This window comes from Plecotus auritus (assembly GCF_963455305.1).
Source record: "Plecotus auritus genome assembly, chromosome: 8".
In the NCBI taxonomy this organism is placed as follows: Eukaryota; Metazoa; Chordata; class Mammalia; order Chiroptera; family Vespertilionidae; genus Plecotus; species Plecotus auritus.
The window spans coordinates 26,900,638-26,922,069 of record NC_137782.1 but is presented as its reverse complement, the minus strand read 5'-3'; the positions used below and the strand labels follow the sequence as shown (position 1 = coordinate 26,922,069).

At 50.2% G+C, this 21,432-nt stretch overlaps 1 protein-coding gene across 3 annotated transcripts in view; it reads right to left on the bottom strand.

Annotated features, from left to right (window-relative positions):
• SLC12A5 (solute carrier family 12 member 5) overlaps positions 1 to 21,432 on the bottom strand; it is a 38,283-nt gene that overhangs the window by 3,056 nt on the left and 13,795 nt on the right. For 2 of the 3 annotated variants that reach the window (XM_080684349.1, XM_080684350.1), the window contains exons 2-24: positions 21,114 to 21,208; positions 20,650 to 20,781; positions 20,163 to 20,309; positions 19,287 to 19,341; positions 18,662 to 18,792; positions 16,277 to 16,518; positions 15,300 to 15,511; positions 13,555 to 13,725; positions 13,156 to 13,254; positions 12,957 to 13,014; positions 11,099 to 11,273; positions 10,342 to 10,460; positions 9,905 to 10,003; positions 8,850 to 8,969; positions 8,434 to 8,538; positions 6,985 to 7,153; positions 4,928 to 5,123; positions 3,884 to 4,053; positions 3,362 to 3,493; positions 1,824 to 1,931; positions 666 to 788; positions 374 to 573; positions 28 to 42 (exon numbers count right to left, since the gene is read on the bottom strand). In XM_080684349.1, coding sequence (XP_080540475.1) covers positions 28 to 42; positions 374 to 573; positions 666 to 788; positions 1,824 to 1,931; positions 3,362 to 3,493; positions 3,884 to 4,053; positions 4,928 to 5,123; positions 6,985 to 7,153; positions 8,434 to 8,538; positions 8,850 to 8,969; positions 9,905 to 10,003; positions 10,342 to 10,460; positions 11,099 to 11,273; positions 12,957 to 13,014; positions 13,156 to 13,254; positions 13,555 to 13,725; positions 15,300 to 15,511; positions 16,277 to 16,518; positions 18,662 to 18,792; positions 19,287 to 19,341; positions 20,163 to 20,309; positions 20,650 to 20,781; positions 21,114 to 21,208 — 3,073 coding nt within the window. Of the gene's footprint in view, positions 1 to 27; positions 43 to 367; positions 574 to 665; positions 789 to 1,823; positions 1,932 to 3,361; positions 3,494 to 3,883; positions 4,054 to 4,927; positions 5,124 to 6,984; positions 7,154 to 8,433; positions 8,539 to 8,849; positions 8,970 to 9,904; positions 10,004 to 10,341; positions 10,461 to 11,098; positions 11,274 to 12,956; positions 13,015 to 13,155; positions 13,255 to 13,554; positions 13,726 to 15,299; positions 15,512 to 16,276; positions 16,519 to 18,661; positions 18,793 to 19,286; positions 19,342 to 20,162; positions 20,310 to 20,649; positions 20,782 to 21,113; positions 21,209 to 21,432 lie in introns of all 3 variants that reach the window. The other variant, XM_080684351.1, reaches the window with a different exon arrangement.

Below are 21,432 nucleotides of genomic sequence, written 5' to 3'. Positions count from 1 at the left end.
GAGAATAAAAAATTCTGAAGCACTTACAAGTTCTCCCACTCCCTTCAGGAAACACAAGAGAAGCAAAGAGGAAGAAAAGAGAGGGGTCAGAAAAAGCAGGGGAGGCTAGGGACTTGAGCCACCATCACCCACCCTGACTGCGCCCTGATCCTGCTCTCCCAGCCTTCACCTTTCCACTGCCCGCACCTGGGAGTTCTGACCCTTAGCAATCAGGCCCGACCCCCGAGTCCTCAGATGGGGAAACCAAGACAAGGTGTGGGCTGGGTCTTCCAACTGCCAGCCCAGGACCCATTCTGCATGCTTGCTCTGCCATGGGGAGCAAAGACCCTGTAGGTTCACCCCAGACCCCAGCCCTTAGCCCCCAGACCCGTACGGCTTCATGCTGAAGAAGTCCTTGATGCCCTCGGAGGAGACAGGACTGGGGCCCTTATTCTTCTCTGCCACGGACTTGTCCTTGGTCCAGGTGAGATGCACCTTCTCAGGATCTGCCTCTCCCTCCCCCTCAGGCTCCTCCCCCGGGGATGGTGAGCTGCTGGGGCAGCTGGGAGCACTCTGGTCATGGATCAGCTGCACCTGAGGGATGAACAAAGGAATAGCACATGACTCCTTTGGAGGCCAAAGGTTCTGCTCCCACTGGATGGGGCCAAACCACCCCAGTTGCATACCTCCTCTTCGGGCTTCTCCTCACTGTCACCAGCTGTCTCTTCTGGCACGTTGAGGCGGAGCCGAGTGTTGGCTGGATTCTTTCTCCGGATTGAGCCACGAGATTCATCAGTGATACTCTGGATCTAGAGAGCAACAAAGGTTGGTGCCAGCTCTGCTGTGAGTTACCACCACCCATGCCCTGCAGAGAGCTACCACCAGAGCTGATGTTCAGGCAGGGTGTGCACTTTCGGGAACTGTGCCGTGTTAGAGTTGTTAGAGTTTTGCTTCCATACCAAATAGCCACTGCCCGCTGACCTGCCATTGCAACTCCCCTCCAGAGCCCCTGACCTCCCCACCATCCGGCAACTAAAGGGTTAACACCTGGGCCTGCAGGGCTCCACCATAGCACTATGGTCAGTGTCAGCTCCAATTGGTCAGTGCACATGTACAATTTTTACTATCACCCCTGATTAACATTCTTGGGGGTTCATCCTTCCCAGCTCAAATGGGTACCCATCACTCATTCCCCTGAGGATCCTTCAACCACTATCTGAGAAATATATTATCCACACCTGGGAGACCCTTCAACATGGTCTGTCATCCTGGCCTATGGGATCTGCCACCCATTCCCCAGGCAACCTGTCACCCACCTCTGAGAGCTTTCCTGCCCCAGCTCCTGAGTACCATCTTTCATTTCCCCAAGGATCCTACTCCCTGGGGTGGGACTAGTGGCCCCACATTACCCCCACCAGGAGATCTTACACCCATACCCCACAGAGGCTTATCACCTTTACCCCTGTGAGCCCATCCACCACACTCTAAATATCCATCTGTTAGCTGCTCTCGAAGGGGCTATCACATGATCACTTATCCCCCACACTGGCAGCCTGTCCACCATCTATATTTAGGATCCACTACTCTCCCATAGGCCCCAGAAGTCACATACAGAGAGCAAAGTCTGTCACCCATGCCACAGCCCCTCTACATCTTGGCTGAAAGGCTTGGTAGGTGCAGCTGCAGTGTGTATCTCTGATACTGGGGAGCCCAGTGATGGGAGGAATAAGGATGATGAGTAATGCTCTAGGTGAAGCATGCCAGCCCTGAGCCATTCCAGACCAGTGCAGACCCAGAGCTGGCAGCAGCTTGAGGCTCTGAGAGCCCAGCCAGGGCAACCTCACCTCCCGCTCCCGCTCGTTCTTGGTTAAATGCATCTGTTTGAGGATCTGGGAACGCTGCTCCATCACCAAAGTCTTCTCATAGGTGTAAGCAGAGATGTCGCTCTCATGCTGTGGGCAGACAGGGTGGGGGCGGGGTGGTGAAAGAAAAAAGCATGAGCTATAAGCTCAGGTACAGGGCCAAGGGACGGGAAGCAGGCCCCCTTCCTTCTGTCAGCTTGGAGCTTCCCTATCAAATGACCTAATTTAATCAACAGTTGTGGAAGGCAAGAACGATGCTCTTTGAAAGCAATGTAACTCATTCCCTCCTCAGTTCAGCACATGTGAACTGGTGAATGAATGGATGAGTGGATTAATTAATTACCCAGGTGAATGGGACAGGGGAAGAAATAAAAAGGGAACAAAAGGATGAATGGATACACACATGAATGAATGGATGGGTGAGTAAATGAATACATTAATGAATATATGGGTAGATTAATGAATACGCAGAAGGATGGGTAGATAGATAAACTGAGAATGGATGGATGAGAGGCTGTATAGTGTAATCCTAGAGCCAGCCTGCCTGGGTTCAAATCCTGGCTCTGCCACTTAGTGAACATTGTTGGGCAAATTATATAACCTTTCTTTGCCTTGACTCCCTAATCCATAAAATGGAAATGCTGATGATTGTATCTGTTTCATTGGTTGCTATGAGAACCAATATATGTAAAGTACATACAACAGTGCCTTACATATCATGAGCACTATTAGACATGGCTTTCCTTTCTTTCTTTCTTCCTTCCTTCCTTCCTTTCTTTCTCCCTTTCTTTTTTGTTAATCCTCACCTCAGAATATTTTTCCATTGTTTTTTTTTGTTTTGTTTTTTTTAGAGAGAGAGAGTGGAAGGGACGGGGAGAGAAACATCAATGTTAGAGAGACACATCAATTAGTTGCCTCCTGTACTTGCCTGACTGGGCCCGAGGATCGAGCCTGCAAATGAAGGTACATGCCCTTGACCAGAACTGAACCTGAGACCCTTCAGTCCGAAGGCCAATGCTCTACCCACTGAGCCAAACCAGCTAGGGCTGACATGGATATTCTTATAAAGAAGAGAGGGCCGAAACCGGTTTGGTTCAGTGGATAGAGCATCGGCCTGCGGACTGAAGGGTCCCAGTTTCGATTCCAGTCAAGGGCATGTACTTTGGTTGCGGGCACATCCCCAGTAGGAGGTGTGCAGGAGGCAGCTGATCGATGTTTCTAGCTCTCTATCCCTCTCCCTTCCTCTCTGTAAAATATCAATTAAAAAATATATTTTTTTAAAAAAAAGAAGAAGAGAGGGAGAGAAGGAGGGAGGGAGCAAGGGAGGGAGGGAGGGAGGGAGGGAGGGAGGGAGGGGCTCTTGGATGAATATGTGAGAGGTTAAGAAGTAGATGGGGGAAGGAATCCAGCATCATAAGATGATTGTTGTTGGGGTTGCCCTAACTGGTGCTGGGGACAAGAGGAAAGAGGGCCCAGTGTGTGGGACTTCACAACTTTAGGGGTGACTCCTGGGGACTCACCATTTCCACCACCTCGACCTCCGCGGTGATACGCAAATGGTACAGAAATGTGGTCAGGTCCTTCTTCATCTGGATGCTGTTGTCGTCCATCTGGGCCACAGTGAAGATACGCATCTTGCACTTCCGCCAGACCTGGAGGTGAAGGGGACCCAGAAAGGCCCAGCCCAGATGTAGTGAGGAGAGCCAGGGCCAGAACCTAGAGAGGACCCCGTCCTCACCCTTCCCACCCACCTTGCCACACATACATGCAGACCCGAATCGCCTAGCTCAGCGACCACGCCCTACACCAAGTCCCCTGCTTAGATGTGGGTCCCCCATAAAGTATCACTTGCTTGGGTTAAACATTGCTCTCCTTTATGATGCAAGGGCGCCTGCAAGGGAGACAGTCAGTTCCTAACATCTCGGAACGAAGGAGGTGATCATATCCCTTCCCAGGAGCTCACACGGAGGCTGGCCCTGGCCAGAGCCCCCGAGCCTCGCCCACGGACGTACACGTGCACACGTACACGCACACATGTTCACCTTGTGGTGCCGCAGCAGGAAGGGCAGCAGCATAAGCATGCCACCGTCGTGCACAATCCACCAGACGTCAATGCTGCCCTCCGAGAAGCGCTCGGGGTTCCCGGGAAACATGGAAACGTTCTTGGTGACCAACAAGGCCAGGTGGCCAGCTGTGGTTTCCCGGACCAGCTCTGGGGGAGGCCAAGGAGAGGACCAGATGGGAAACAGTGACCCTGGTCCCATCCTGCAGGGGCTCCCAGCACCCAGCACCCCGCCCCACCCGCTCCACCTTGGCCTTGGGCTGAGCAATCAGAAAACCAGCAACTATCTGGGCCTCATCACTTATTTGCTGTTTGAATTTGGGAAAGCCTCTCAACCTCTCTGGGCCTGTTTCCCCATCTGCCTTTCTGATTATTAAGACCTCTACCATGCATGGCCTCATTTAATCCAATCCTCCCAGCCACCTTGTAACTATGATCCATCGGTAAAGGAGACAGAATAGCCTGGCATTAAGAGCGCAGTCTCTTGGTTTACCAGCCGTGTGACCTGGAGCAAACTCCTTACTCCCTCTGTGCCTCGTTTCACACCCCACACATGGAGATGGCAGCGCCCTCCCCTCACAGGACTGCTGGGAGGATTAGAGACTTAGAGAAAGCCTCCACTTGCCTGGCACCCAGAACACAGTCTATAAATGTTAGTTACTATATCACTGTTACCAAGGACTCTGATGCTCAGAGAGGGTGAGTTACTTGTGAACAATCACACAGCTAGGAAGGACCGGAAGTGAGATTTTGGCGCGGGCCTCTGTGGCTTCAGAGCCATAGCTCTCGCCACTGCCCCGCACTGACTTCCTCCCAGGGCTGTGAGCCCTGCAGGGGTCAAGACTGTCTCCTTCACACCTGAGTCCCCAGCACCTAGCACAGTACCCAGCACATTGCCAGCTTTGAACACTGTCCCCTGATATGCAGAACCCACATTTGTCATCCCTGGAAAATGACCCCAAAGGAGGAGAGAGAACCACAGCCTTCCACCCCACCCACCACTGCCCCGCCCACCCTGCCTCACCAATGAAGTTCCTCCAGGTCTGATGATCTTCCTTCTGCCGCCAGTTGCGGGGCCAGCCCACCAGCACCGTGTTGTGCTGCAGGCCCCCGAGGCCCCCAGACTGAATCAGGTGGGACACGCCATCACGCAGGTTGGAGGAAATCACGACCTGGCAGAAGCCTTTCACTTTCTCTGCCTCCATCAGACGCCTGATGGACTGGGGGGCGGGAAGGGGACATCAGATAAGGACCCGCCCCAGGCCTCCCTGGCCCGCCCAGATCCTTGCAGCCTCCCTTCCTCCATGGTCCCCATCTTTCTGAAGCTCAGTTCTGAGCATGTCAGCTCTGGTGCCAGCACTGTGCATGGCTCCCCATCATCTATGGCCCCCATTCCTTGCTGATCAATCAAAACTCTTCATGATGGAACCCCACACCTCCCACCAGCCATTGCTCATACCTCCCAAAGCTGTAGCTCTCACCACTGCCCCCCACGGACTTCCTCCCAGGGCTGTGAGCCCTGCAGGAGTCAAGACTGCTAGCTCTCCACCACCACCCAGACCCCTCTCCACAGCCCCGCCCAAGTCAAATGTCACTTTTTTCAGGTACTACCTCCTCCCACCCTGCCTCCCCCCCAGACCAGAGTGAAACTGGACTCCTCTGCACCACCAATTTGTTTAACAATTTTTTAAAGTTAGCATAATGATACACATTTTAAATGCACATTCAATCTGCACTGTGAGGAAAGTTTTATGACTCTCATTTTACAGAGAGGAAATTGAGGCTTAGAGAAATTAAGACTTGCTTTAGGCCATACAGCTAACAGATGCTATCACAGGGGTTCAACTCCAGGGGTCTGACTCCATCCACTGCCCTAATGTCAAACAGACAGGCTTCAATTCCTACCTCTGCCACCTCCTGCTGTGTGACCTTGGGCAAATTGCCTAACCTCCAGGACCCTCAATTTTCTCATCTGTCAAATGGGGACTGTGACAGCTACCTCATTAGGAATAAGGAGAATGGCATGACATGATGGGGGTATACTGCCCGACAGGTGTAAACACTCAGCATTTTCTGTTACTCTTGCTATTAGCTCCAGCATAGCCCCTATCACATCAGATGGGGTGAGTGCCTCTGAATGTTCCACAGCCTATGACCGCTCTGAGGGCTGGGGTTTGGTCTTGTACACCTCCATCTCCCCGTGCTTAGCCCGGTGTCTAGTGCACAGCACATTCTTGCTGAATAAAAGTGACCAGTGGGAGCCTCCAGCTCTGACAGATTGGTGTGAATGGCCCAGTGAGGCAGAAACAGCAACTATCACAAGCCATCGGGGGTGCCCCTCCCCAGCTTACCTGGCCTCCCTCAGGCCCCTTTGCTCTCTGGTCACAGCCCAAGGGGAGAGAGGCCTGCATAGCAAACAGAACCCACTTCCTCTGCGCCCACCAGGTTCTGACACCTCTTAGAGCCTCTTAATGCCCCAGCCCGCACCTGGCTCTGTAAGCTGCTCTGTGGCTTAGACCAGTGGATGGGGACAAGAGCAAATAGCATGGGGACAAGAGCAGGCAGCATGGAGCCAGGGACCCGGGTTCAAATCCTGACTATGCTTCCAGCCAGCTTTGTGACTTTCAGCAAGTTGCTTTCCTTTTGTGCATCAGTTTCTTCCTGTTCCAAACATGGATACTCATCCTGCTGACTCCACTCCGTAAGGGGATAGAAAGAAGCCATGGATGTGAAAACACCTCGGAAGGTTTAACTTCAGCAGGAGGAAGTGTGGAGTAGCAGGCCAGCAGTTCTCATTTGAATCTCTGTTTTTCTGTCTTTAGACAAGTGATCTGACTTCTCTATGCCTCGGTTTCCTTATCCATAAAATGGGCCCTTCTGGCTCGGATGGTGTTTGGTTCCGTGAGTTGGATTCTAAGGAACTCACTCCCTGAGCCCTTAGACCCCTCTTCTAAGAAAGAGGACAGCAAAGTCTGAGGCCCCATTGATCCCAAAGGTGGAAGGAAAGAAAGCGTGAAGGGGCAAGGACTGTCTTCCTGAGTGCCCTGTCCTTCCTCCCTCCCCACCAGGGCCTCCGCTCACCTCCTCTGCCCGCTGGGCCTGTGGATGGTTGTCCAAAAAGGTGCCCTCAAGGACAGAGCCCACAATGGTCAGGCCTTTCCCTGCCTTGAGCTGGGAGGTCAGTGAGAGCAGCTGTGGGTGTACCACATTCTGGTCTTGGTCCACACGCACCAGCACCAGCAGCTGTGGCCTAAAAAGGATACAAGGTCATATGATCCATCCACCACCCACCCATCACCACCCACCATACAGCCATACAACTATACACCATACACCAGTGAATTCACTAACCATCTGTCCTCTGGACTCCCATCCATTTCCTCACCTATATCCCCACCACCCATCCATCCATTTCCTTGAGTATCAACCCATCTAACCATCCACCCACCCACCCATCTCTCCATCTACCTCACTCATCCATACATCCATTCAACCACCCACCCATCTATTTTATCCTTCAGTCATCTGTCATCCACTTACATCAAAATTAATTTACCTATACATGCATTATCCACTTAATTATCCACACATACTACCACCTTTCATTCACAAATCTATCTATGCAGCCAACCACCATCATATATATATTTATCCATCTATTTATTTACCCACCTATTTATCCGTTCATTTATTTATTTCCTTTAGCTGTCTCATCCATCCAACCACCCATGAGCTTAATAGCATTCTCTAAGCATCTACTCTGGATAGACCCTTTGCTAAGCATTTGAGAACTCAGACAAATAACACGAAGGTCTGGTCTGTGGGAGCCCCGGGTTAGTAGACACCGTCAAGGACAAGTCAATGGTGTCAGGGCACAGTGCAGAGTTCCAGGCTTTGCTCTTGGCAAAGGGAGGCTGAAGGGGTGAGAGACAGATGGGCTTGCAGAGCAGGCAGTTAGAAAGCACCGTGGGCTGCGGCAGGCGGTGAAGGTGCCGGCTCTAGCTCTGCCTCCCATAGCCTCTGAGACCCTCTCTCGTCCCTGACTTTCACATGAACAAAATGGAGATATTGTTATGAATCTAGAGGTTTCTAAACGCCTGATCACTCTCAACGTGGATGGTTCCTCCTCTCCCAGAGCAAATGCTACATGATGTTATGTTCATCTGTCTCTGGATGTGCCTTCTCCATGGAACTGTGAGCTCACTGTGTCCCCGGAGACCAGAAGACGCTTGGCACATATCATGCACTCACACATTAAAAAAAAATAACAATGGAATAAATGAATAGATGAATGAGTGGATGAATAGATGGTCAGGAGGCTGGCATTGGAGTCGGTTTTGGAGAACAAATGTCTGGAACTCGGCCCAGCCTTGGTGCTGTAGGTGGGAAGTTTCAGACGAGGTGGAGCTGGAGAGGACACACCATTGTGTTGAGAACACCATTCAGCAGAACAAAGCAGGTGAGGCAGGTCAGGGTTGCTCCCTTCCTCTCCCTCCCTTGAGCCTTCACACCTGTGCTCCCACTGCTCACCTCCAGTTCTTAGTATGTGGGGGCCCTTCCTCCAGGCGTAAGAGGGCATAGCGAGCAGCGCTGAGAGACAGGCCTCGGATCCCATCACCCCACTCCTTCTCCGCCCTGAAAGCCAGGGAGTGTCAGGGAGGACAGTCCACACTGAAGTGGCCAGTGCCCAGGGCAGAGTCTTCTATCACAGGCTCAGAAAGGACGTGCATGTCGCTCCTGCCACTTCCATTTCTCAAAGCTTCAGCCCCTCCTTCTGCTCTGTCCCCTATCTCCCCATCCCACCCCATGCCACCCCTCTTCCACTCTACCCCACTGCCTGCTTCATCCCCAGCCCAGCCCCCAACATCCCATCCCCAGCACTCCTACCCCTTCTCACCCCTCTCATCCCTCAGTCCCTCCCAGCCCTCCCCTCCTCCTGCACTTACCCACGGTACTCGATATACTTGTAGATGAGCCCAGCAATGAGCATGGCCACCAGGGCATAATACCAGGAGCAGATGAACATGAGGGCCAGGCAGAGACTCATGCCCAGGAAGGAGAGTGTCCTAGACAATGGGAGAGGGACCCAGCCTCTGAGCTCTGGTGGGGCTATCACTGGTGCCAAGGCTCAAACAGCAAGACTCACACGGGGCAGGGCCTGGGCATGACCTGGAGACTATGCCCAGGTCTAGAGGAACTCACACCATCATCCCCATGAGCATCACAGGGATATGGGACCTTCTGAATGAGTGAGCAGCCACAGACAGGGCACCAGTCCATGCCCCACCCAACTCCTGAGTCACCCCTCCCTGTCCCAGTGCCTTAGGCTCTGCCAGACTGCCTCACCAGATGGGCTCTGAGGCAGGTTTCTCTGGGGAAGAGTTGGAGGCAGGATCTCCCAGGAAGGGTGTGTCCCTAGGAAGAGGCACTGGCAAAGCAGGAGCACTGAGATAGGAGTCAGGCAGCCTGGGTTCTAGTCCAGATATGCCATAGCCTTGCTGAGAGGCCTTGCACCAGTCCCTTCTCCCGTGTAAGCCCCTGTTTCCTTTGCTAGAACAAGCATGACATTCCTGGCCTGTCTGTCCATGAGCCTATTGTGAGGATGAAGGGCCTTAAAATAAAATGATCAGAAGAACCCCAGGCTGCACATAAGGAGCATCTTCTGTGCACCAAACACTGTTCTGTTCACAAGGGGCCTAGGTGATGGGAACAGTTGTTATCCCATTCCACAGCTAAGGAAACTGAGGTTTCCTCATCCAGATGGTAAGCTGGTGAGCATTATGCACAGGACGGGGGTACAGCTGAGACCACTTATGACTGTGTTATATTATTATTTGTGATTATGAGGAACCCTCTCTAGGACCTTTCTCATGGTAGTTGGGCTACAAAAGCTGGAGTTTGGGCTGCTTAGACCTGGAGGGGATGGGCTAGGGTGAGGTGGACATTAGGATGGAGATGGGAGGGCTTTCTGTGGGGTGGGTAGGGGGAACGAGGCACCCACCAGTGGTAATATCGAAAGCGTGGCCTCCAGTTGGGCGTCCTCAGCAGCGTCTGTACCGCACAGGCCAGGTTCACGAACATGTAGCACATCAGGAAGAACCTAGAACAGAGAAAGGCCCGGGACAGACAGAGATTCAAGGAGGGGCAGAATCAGAAAGAGAAACAGAAGGGAAGAGAGGGAGAAAGGGCAAAAGAAGTTGGGGAGGTGTCCGAATCATGTTCTGGTGCTTAGGAAGGAGTTCAAAGGCCAAATCCCCTTTCAACACACCCTGCTGCATGCGGGGGTAAATCTCTATATAACAAAAGACAGGTTTCTATGACAGTGGGGAACCTCCTGGGGTTGTTAAAGTGTCTGGGTGGGCTGTTCAGGGTCACAGCTGCTGGATCCAAGTAGAGAGACCCCAGAGCTGGTGGGGAGGGCAAGAGGCCAGCACGCACATAGAGAGGATGGGGGCGACCTCATCGAGGGACGCAATGAGGATGCCGATCTCGCAGATGCAGGCGGTCAGGAGCAAGGCCCATGTTGGCTCTCCATTGGCTTTGCCGTGGCCAAAGACCTGAGGACAGAGTAACCATCATGGGAGCCTGAGACCTTAAGGACTTCTTGTGTCTCCCCCAGTCTTGGGGTCCAGTGCAGTAGAGGCAGAATCCCCTCATCAATGAGGAGGTAGGGACAGGATGCTGTATGTCTTATCTTTTAGCAATACCCAAGGGGATACTGGGCTTTTGCTGTATCTTACCCACACAGACATTGGTACCCAAGTGCAATGAAGTTCAAATGCTCCCTTAAGGGGAAAAAACAGATGGGAGAAGAACTACAGGACGCCAGCAAGAGGCCATGACTATGTGCGCCATAAATCTTTTTTTTAGCATCATGGAGAGAGCTGCCCCTTTCTTGCCCTTTGGCTGCCTCCTTGAGTCCCTGCCTGATCACTAGGCCAAAGGAGGGCCATTTATTTTTCCCCTAAGAGCAGACAACTCTGTCCAAAAAGATGGTATTGACCATGGGCCAAATCCCAAATAAGGCACAACCATTCTTCTTAGTGGCAGCACAGAGCAGGAGGGCCCCAGAAGGCAGTTCAAGGCTTGCTGTGGCCCTGGCTCGCCATGTAGCCTCCCTGGGCAGGGGGCTGGCTGGCTGGTATAGGGAGGGACTGTTCTCTCCACACTCTGCACCCCCCACACACACACTGACCTGCAGGAAGGGCACTATGCCATCACGAGAGATGGCCTGCAGCAGGCGTGGGGCCCCTGTGAGGCTCTGCAGCCCAGCCCCACAGGTGGAGAAGAAGGATCCGATGACGATAACCCAGGGGGAGGGCCAGGCCAGTGTGCCCACCACCAGGTTGCCACTCACAGCTTCACCGAACCTGGAATGAAGCAGCAAAGGGACAGGAGATACTGGGTGAGCGATGCCACCTGGATTTCCAGGGCAGGTCTCCCACACCAACTTCAGAACCAACTCTGTGCCCACCACAGAGCTGGGCTCGGTAGGGGCAAAGGGAGAGACAAAGCCCCTAATGTCCTGGGCACTTTCTGTCTGCATGACCTTGGGCAAGTCACTACCTCTCCTTGCCTCACTTTCCTCACCTTGTAAGACAAGGATCATTATAAACCCATCTCATACAACAGGTGAGAAGATAGGAGGAGTTAACACATGTAAAATGCTTAGCACAGTACCTGGAACATGGTAGTAATAATGATTCCAGTAAAGGTCAGTTGTGACATTTTATGTTATCCTGGGCAAATGGCTTAACCTGTTAGAACCTCTCCATCTGAAAAATGGGGGCTCTAGCCTCATCATCTGGTGCTGGTCTGTGATGTGAGAATTAAAGAAAAGCATTTTCTAACAGTGATAGTGTCTAAAAATGAAGATGCTGCCTCAGTAGGTACAGAGCCCTGTCCCTGAAATGTGCAAGCAGAGGAATGCTCAGATGGGCCACTGCTGAAGGACTTCAAGGATCAGATGATGGGTTATGCTGATGGCCTGCTGAATCCCTTGCAGTCTGTGGGAGGTGTCCAATTAAATAAGATAAGTGGAGGTTAAGTTGCCCTAAAAGCCAAAAGGTGTAATATGTGCAAATCGTCCATTTGGCCAGGTCACTCCTCTACTTAAAACCCTCTGGAGTTTCCTCCATTTTTTGTAAAATAAAGCTCCAGTTTACTGGTACCAAAAACCAGGCCTCCAGGACAGAGTCCATCGTAAGTCTCCAGCCTCATGTCCCCCATTCCCCATCTTACAGAAGCCAGGATGGGAATGCAGAAACTGGCTTCTGAGATAAGACTGCCACGTGCCCTCCTGGTGTGTACGCACACGCCCTTCAGAAGGGTATACTCCTGAAGCTCTAACTGCTCACAGCTACAGCCACCAAGTGTGCAAACACACACACACGCACGCACACACGCATACATATGTGCAGCTGTTTCTCTCCTCCATCTTTATTCATGCTGATCTCCCTGCCTGGAATGCCACCCCCCCGCAACCCCCAGTCATCTAAGTAATCTCTGCTCGACATTTAAAGTGGGAAGGATAAATGAGAAAATGTGTATAAGGCATTTCTAGAATCATCTCCTCCTCCCGCCCTCTGAGGACTGGATCGCAGCCTCCGGAGCTGTGTGCTTTATTTTCTCACCACCCCTACTGCTCTGCATCCCAAATCTGTTGAAAGTACAGCTACCATCCCCAAAGAGCTCCTTCAGGATGAAAATCCTGGGCTATTTATCTTTGTTACCCCCAGAACTTTGGACAGTGACCAACACATAGACATCCAGGAAACATTAAATGAATTAATAGATTTTAAAGAAAAAGAAAAGGCAAGTGTCATTATCCTAAAGGAAATGAGGCACCATTCAAGCTTCTTGAGCTGGAGTGACATAAGAAAGATAAAATACAGTGTAAGTTGGCAAGCAATTGTCCTTGACCTCCCCCCCCCCCCAACACACACACACAAGGCCCCTTGCACAGGTTCAGCGCCCCTGTCAGGTCTGTTTCCCAGAACTTGGCCACTGTGCCCACCCCCCAAAACAGGATCAGCCCTGATTCCCTTACTTACTTGTCCCGCAGGACGACCCCCTCAATGCAGGCTCCAAACAGAACAACGGAACTGATGTCTGCAGCAGAGAATGAAGGAGAATTCCCAGCGTGGTGCCCCCCCTCATCACCACCACTCCTGAGCCAGCGGATGAAGCAGCAACTGCCCCCTCTCCAGCCCTCCCTGCCCACGGTGGCCCCAGCCCAGCAGCATAGGATACACACAGCGGAGGTGGTGGCAATGGCCAGGATGGTGCCCGTAGGAATTGACTTCTGGGCATCCCGCAGGTCCCCAGAGCGATTAGAACCAGCCATGATCCCTGTGAAGAGAGCAGCTAGGACAGGAGCCACAGGAGACCAGACAGACTGGGAAGAAATTACCCCAGCCTGGAGTCAGGAAGCCTGGGATCTGGGCTTGGCACATGGATTTGCGTGAGGACTTGGGTGGTATACTTGGCTTTCCATGGCCTTAATTCCCTCATCTGTCCAATGGGAACTGAATTGTGACTTCTGCCTATGTGATGGGGGTTTTAGACTAAGAAATTCCCCCACGTTATAGTTGACCATCCCCTACACACCCATTCCCAGGCACAGTCCTCCCTCTCCGAGCTCCCCTTCACCTGTGACTGAGGGGAAGTAGATTCCAACCAGCAGAGTGAAGTAGGAGGTCATATCACTGAAGACATAAGGATGGTCCATGTTGATAAGGGCGCCATCAGCCAGACCCACTGAAGGCATCCCACGCTTCTCCACAATCACCCCCTTGGTCAGGTAGGAGCTCCAGAGGTTCTCTGTGGGGGAGATAGGATGCTCAGGAAAGACCCAAAGTCAGAGTGTCACAGCTTTGGGGCCAGGAGGTGGGGTGGGCCAAAGGTGGGCCAAGGTCAACCTCTCATTCCCCTTGGCTCTGTTTTATTTCTATTAACATTTCCTAAGCTCCTGATTTGGACGAGGCCACATGCAGGGGCTTTGCACCTGAATCAGATTTGGTCCTTGCTCTCAAACAGCACTGTCTACTGGGGCAAAAAGACACACCTATCTCAGACTGATTCAATATCCCAAACTAATCTCACACCCATCCACCCCAAACCAGCTCTTTTCCTGGATCCCTTAGATGGGTAAGTGGCACTAGCATCAATTCAGACACCTTGGCATTGCCCTCGACTCCTCCCCCTCCCCATCTCCATTTCAAACCCATCACCAACCCCTGCCCATGACTCCTCCTAAATATTTCTCAAATATATCCCTTCTCTCCTTTCCAGGATTCCTCCACTTTGGCACTATTGACATGTGGGACCAGTTAATTCTTGGTTATAGGGGGCTGTCCTATAGCATTGTAGGATGTTTAGCAACATCCTGAGCTCTACACACTAGATGCCTATAATAAGCCTCCAGTTGTGACCAGAACTGTCTCCAGACATTGCCACATGTCTCCTTGGTGCGCAGAACAGCCTTGGTGGAGAACCATTACTCCATTCCAGACATCCCTCCATCACTCTAGGTCAGAAAACCATCGTCTCTCACCTGGATTCAGTGTAGCCTCCTCTTGGATTCCCTGCCTCTGTTATCTCCCCATTTTAGCCCATCCACATTAGCAGCCAGAGTGAACCTTCAGAAATGACAAGGTGGCCATGTCCCTCACTTACTCCAAACCATTTGGTGGCTCTTCATTGCCCTCAGGACATAGTCCAAATTCTTTAACATAGCTTCTGAGACCCACCACAGTCTGGCTTATGCTGGCTTCTCCGACATCATTTCCTTGCCCCCCCCTTCTTTTTCACTTTATGTCCCAGTCATTCCAAATTACTTGTGGTTGGAAGGACACAATATGCTCTTCTGTGTCTGCACGCTTTTAGGCAAGCTGTTCTTCTGCCTGTGATGTCTTTATTCCCCCAATATCACTGAAAACCTCTTATTTTTCCTTCAAAAGCTTTCTCAGATGAGTCCAGGAAGCCTTATCTTACCACCTTATACATACAACCACTCCCTCTCCTGGGAGATCTCTGTTCATTGAATGTGCATCTATGCATATTTGCTAATACATCTGTGTTTGCTTTTAGACTCCTTGAGGCCAAGGCCTGTGACTTATTTATGTTGCATTCCTGGTGCTTAGCACAGTGCTAGGCTCTTGGTAGGTGCTTGTTAAATGGATGGCTCTCTTTTCTATTAAGTGATGGGCTACTCAAAGGCTTCTTTTCATCTCTACCCCTTCATGGTCCCAAGAACAGAACATGACCCAGAGTAGGAGATCAATTAAAACTGATTGAATTTAACTGAATCCCAAGTAGAGTCTCTTAATCCTAACATTTTAACCCACAAACCCTGTAGCATTCCCTGGACACCAGCCCTCTTCCGTCCCCCAGACCTTTGATGAGGCCACTAGCAGCGCCAGGAATGCCCTGGATCTCCGTGACGTTGTTTTGGGTGAAGTACTCATCACAGGTGGCATTGAGAAAGCGAGAGGAACAGAAAAGGCCCCAGAGCTGTGTGGTCACCGTCTCATTTCCTTCCCAAGCCAGCTTGGCACAGACATCAAAGCCATGGTGAGATAGTGTGCGGTTCCCCAGGAGGCAGATCCTAGGGAGAGAAACAAGGGAGGAAGGTGGGGAGGGACATAACCTTGCTCTGGCTTCACAGTCGAATTGCCAGTTGAACTCTAAAAAACACAGATGCTAGGGCCTAATATCCAGAGATTCTGATTTTATTGGGATGGAGCCCAGAATCGGCTTCTTTTTTTTCCCAAAGACCCCACCCCCACCACCCCTCCACCCGCAGCCCCAGCCCATAAGTGATTCTAATAGCAGCCAGAGCAACAAACCACCTTAGTGCCACGCTGTGTTTCAGCACCATGGACAGTAGTCTCTGTGTGCCGCCCTTCTGGGCAGTGGGATGTAAGGGAACCTGTCCTAGTAAAGAAGCAGGACCAACAGAGATCTGAGCTCCTAGACCTTCCCTTCTGTGTACCTTCCCATGATGGAAAAGGTATTTAACACTAAGTGGCTGCCCCATTCCAGGAGCTTGTCCCCACCCATAAAGTGTTTCCCCAACACAGTGTTTATCCCTCCAGAAATCGTTCCACTTGGTTCTTTCTCAGTTCGTCCCCACAGCAAGCATTTGACTCTCATAAGGGAAAATGTGCCCAACTCCAGAAATATTATCTCACCCTGAATAGACTTCCCCAAAACTAGGAGGTATTTTCCCTCTCAAGGGAGATTGCTCTAAATTCACAACCACTCTGATTCTGAGAGATGGGAACAAGGGGTTGGCATAGGGTGGTGTGCAGACCATGACACTGGGCCACGGAGGAGGACAATGCCTTAGGCTCAGAGTAGCAGCACTTACGGGAAGTAGGGCGGGTCAAAGGCTGATTTGATGACCCCAGCATAGATGGCCAGGATGGAGAGGATGACACAACCCAGGAAGACAAGGGCAAACTTGTTGACATACTTGACACCCACAAATACCACAGTGGCCATACAGGTGAGCACACAGGTGCCATATACACGCATATTGTTCAACATGGCTGAGGCCTCCCCGCTGGCATCTTCTGCCTTAAAAATGGCCATAGCTGGGAAGAGGTAAGCCTGTGAGAAAGGGGCAAGGAGGTCAGGCAACTAACCCAGTAAGAACCAACTGAGAATCACCCCAAGAAAATAACCTGATGTACATTCAGGGATTTGGAGAAAAGATTCCAGTCACAGCAAATTTACAGTAGTGCAAGACTAGAATGACATCCACTGATAAGGGAATGGTTAAGAAAATCATAGGCTAGCCTGCAAGGATTATTACATAGTCATTAAAAATGACATTGCAGCCCAGCTGGTGTGGCTCAGTGGTTTACCTATGAACCAGGATATGACGGTTCAATTCCCTGTCAGGGCACATGCCCACGTTTCGGGCTTCATTCCCAATAGGGGGCATGCAGGAGGCAGCAATCAATGATTCTCTCTCATCATTTATGTTTCTGTCTCTCTCTCCCTCTCCTTACCTCTTTGAAATCAATTAAAATATATATTTTTAAATGATATTGTGAAAATATTGGAAGTAATTTTAATTTCTATTATTTTGTGATCAAGTATAAGTCTTAATGGTTATATATTGTTTTTATTATTTCTAGTAGAAAGGCAGAAACAAATTAGATAGTAATCATTAGGAGATTGGGTGAATAAATTATGATATTCCCATATACACTATGGTGCTATTCAAAAGGATAAATGGATTTATATAACTGACTCAAAAAGCTATTCATGTTATATTAGGTAAAAACAATCAAGTTTTAGAAAATGTGTTTATGATCTCATTTTTGTAAATACATGTATGTACTCATATCTAAACACATAAATATATGCATAATAATGTGTGTGTGTAGATACAGCAAAATGTTAACAGTGGTTTCCCCTGAATGGTGAAAATGTGGAGAATCTTTATTTTTTTTGCACATCTGTATTTTCTATAATTTCTCTATTAAATATTAATGTTTATATTCCTACAAAAGTTTTTTCATTTGCAAATTATATTTACAAAGAGAGTTTTGAGTTATTTAGGAAAATCTGTACAGTTATACAAAGACAGAATACAATATGACATAGAAAAAAAATACACCCAAATGTTAATAAATTTCTTTGGGCAATTGTTATTTCCTTTTTTACATTCTTTGGTATTTTTCCAATTTATGCAAGGGGTAAAATTGCTTTTATAATAATTTTCAAATTATTTAACTTTGTAAAAGTCATCATTCTCTCATAATGTGGCTCCTCAGGTCTTTTGTTCTCCATTCTGCCCCCAAACCAGAAGCTGCGACTACTTTTAGCCCTAGTTCTCCAAGACAGTGTGGTAGAGTGAACAATCACTGGCGTGAGGGTCAGAAAGACACAGGTTCACACCTTCCGCACGTTCATATCCCTTCCTTAAACTCCCTAAGCCTTGCTTTCTTCATCTGTAAAATGGGGACATCTTCTAACTCATAGGAGAGTCAGGGATAAAATAAAATGATACATCGCAGGCCATGGGGCCTGGATAAAGTAGGAGCTTGGGAAATGTGAGCCTGACTTTCTATCTACCAAGGAACCCTCTTCAGTTCCCAACTCCTCCGGGAGGGGCAGGAAGAATAGAGACCAAAGTCAGCAGCTGTCTCCTTTAAACACTGCCCAGCAACCTGACTTCTCATGTCTACTCCTGATAGATGTCTTTACTCGCCTCCCTCTTAGCCTTCTTCCCTTTTGCAATTGACTAGCCATCAGCCCTCTATAATGAACATTCACAGGGGACTTAGTACAGCCCCTGACACGTGGTCGCCAGCCACTAAATAGTCAACTGTTGTGTGACATGACTATTACATACTATTATATACTATTTCTGCCATGATTTTACTCTTATCCACCCACCTCTGCCACTTGGTAGCTGAGTGACCTTGAGCAAGTCATTTCGTTTCTCTGAGCTTCTCATTTGTAAATGGGCGTAATAATACTTAAACTTCATGAGGATTCAAGATAATGACTGTGAAGTACTTGGAACTCTGCTGAGAGCACAGTGGGTGCCTGATAAACGGCAGCTGTTCATGTTACATAATTATTGCATCTTGTCTCCCCAACTAGACCGTGAACTCTTTAAAAACAGAAGCACATCTGATTTCCCTTTGGCCTCACTGAGTGGCCTATAGGAGGTGTCCAGGGAGCATTGGTTAACTGAAAGCCTGGGGCCCCACACCTCCTCCTCGGCCCCTCTCACCAGCAGGATTTCGATGGTGCCCAAGATGTACATGGCCCCAGCAAAAGTAGTGCCCAGGTAGAAGCAGAGGCCCACGGCGCCCCCAAACTCTGGGCCCAGAGACCTGGAAATCATGTAGTAGGAGCCGCCAGCTGCAGAAAAAAACCTAGTATCAGTGAGAGGTTCAAGAGCACTGGGCTATCGCTGGGGGTGAGGAGGACTTAGGAACAGAGGTGGAAAGGTGATTGCTTTGAGCCTCATGGGCCTTACAGGCTGGAGTCCTAGGACTGGTGGGAGACCCAGCTAGCCACTCTGCATAGATTTTGCAGCACTAATTACCATGTTGCTAATTACCCCTCTAAGGAGGTCATGGCTCAGAAATAGGATGATGGAGAAGAGGGTCTCAGGCAAAGGGAGAGCTTGCATTGCCCGGTCCAACACCATAAATTGCCTCCCTTGCCTCCCCTTAATAAAATTGTCCCAGGCTACCCCACAAACAGCATAGCCTAGTCCCAGTTCTACAATATGGCCTGTCTTGGGTCCTGATAGCCCCCAAAGTCCAGGGCACAATTTTTCCTTCCAACTATCCAGGCCCCCCTCCCAACCATTCAGGCCCCATCCCCAGTAAGAAACCCCAATTACATACCAGGCACAACACCATTGGTTGCAATTGCACTCATGGAGATGGCTGTGAGCATCGTCTGTGAGGAGAGAGATCATCAGAGTGGCGGCTGGAATGGGGGCCGCAGTGGCCTGGGTGAGGGCCAAACCTTATGCCCCATAAACATTGCCAAACCCACAAGTTCTCTTCCACTGAGCTTCTCCCTGGTCCCACTCCAACTTCCACTCCTGCCAAGTCCTTCTTGTCAAGAAAAGCTCTTATTCACCATTCAATGGGCCTACCACAAGCTACAGCACCAGAGAGCTCTGGAAATCCCAGCCTGGCCTCTGACCAGCTGTCTGGCCTGAGACAAGTCACTTCACTCTCTAAGCCTCAGTTTCTTCATCTACAAAATAGGGTCCTAGCTTTAGCACTGATGACCTCACATGCAAAGGTGGCTCAAAGGTCACATGTAAAGAAACAGGAATGTGATTAGAAGGAGATGTCTAGTGAATAGTTGATATTTTAGAGAAAGTAGGAAGAATTCTGTTACAAAACTGTTTGTGACACATAATCCCATTTCCTGTGAGTCTGGACCTACCAAAATGTTAACTAGTGTGTGATTATAGGTGAATTTTATTTCTTTCTGTACATCTATCTTTTTCATCAATGAATTGGCATTACTTGTGTAATTACACACATACACACACAAGACACATCCAGGTGAAACCTGGTTAAGAGCCATCAGGGACCAGCCTGTGAGAGGCAGGAAGGACCAGTCAGACCTAATTTACTCTCAAAGATCATATGCAGTGGTTCCTATAAAAAGCTCAGGTCTCATGCTTCCCCCCTCCCTCTCCCACCCCAAGGCCCTGCTCAGCCCAGCTGCCAGGGAGTGGGAGAGGGGAGGGTGTCACTCACACAGGAGCAGCAGATGAGGACCATACAAAAGGACTCCATGATGCCTGCAATGCCCACCACCCAAGTGAGTCGCAGGAAGAGGATGACACCAAAGATGTTCTGCAGGCACGGCAGGTACACACCCATGAAGGTGCCCATACGTGGGGCCTGCCAGAGAAGCTAGTGTCAGTTTCTGTAGCCCCTAATCACTACCAAACCCACAAGCCCACTCCCCCACCCTTTTTCCTTCATCCCCCACTTTCTTATTCTCTCCATCTCCACCCCTTCAACCCTCTTCCCCCTGATTCCTCTTCCCATTTCCCAGCCTTCATGCCTGCATCACCCCTCCTTCAAACCAACCCCACCCTTCTCCCTTCTATCGCTATCCCTCATCTCCCTTCCCTCTGCCCCCAAATCCTATCCCTTCGTCTGAATCTGTTTTCCTTCCCCAATCTTTTCTCCCTTTCATCCGGCCTTCCTCCCTCTTTGTTCTTCCCAAGGCCCTCACCTGTACCGGCTTCTTTTTTCCACCCTCATTGTTCTCTGCTTCTTCATGCTCCCTACTTCCTTGGGGTAGGTTGGTGTAGTTGGCCAGGCCACTAAGCAGGGAGGACACCATGGGGCTGGTGTCCATCTCCTCCTGTGGAGGGAGGTGGCAGTATTAGGATGCTAGAGCCTCGGGGAGGGGAAGAGGATGAGCTAGATGGGAGGAGGCACAGAGATATGGGGACAAGGAAGGCAAACCTTTGAGGATGAGATAAGATGAAAAAGGAGGAGGAGGAGGCAAGGAGAACAGGGAAAGGGGATGGTAGGATGGGGATAAAGAGTAGCAGAGGTAAAGGGAAGGAGAAAGAGCTGAAGGAGGCTCAACAAAAAAGATGGGCCTGACAGAGAGATGGAGAGGAGGGAGGGAGGATCTGATAAATGCGGAGATGAACTGTGGGTGGAGGCCCAACACCCCTGGCAACCCACCTCAAACAGGGCCATGTTCTTGCCATCGTACTCCTTTCCCTTCTCCGTGTCGGTGCTGTTGATGAAGGGACTGCTCTCCTTGGGGTTGCCATCACCTGAGAAGGCAGGGGAGTCAGTGGTCTTCACCAACTGGTTGTCATCCATCTGCCTGGGCCAATGCAGCTGTATGGCCACTTTAACTCAAACCCTCCATGTGCACATGGGAAACATGGAGCTAATACTACCTCCCTTGAAGAATTTTATTTATTTATTTTAACAATATTTTTTATTGATTTCAGAGAGGAAGGGAGAGGGAGAGAGAGATAGAAATATCAATGAT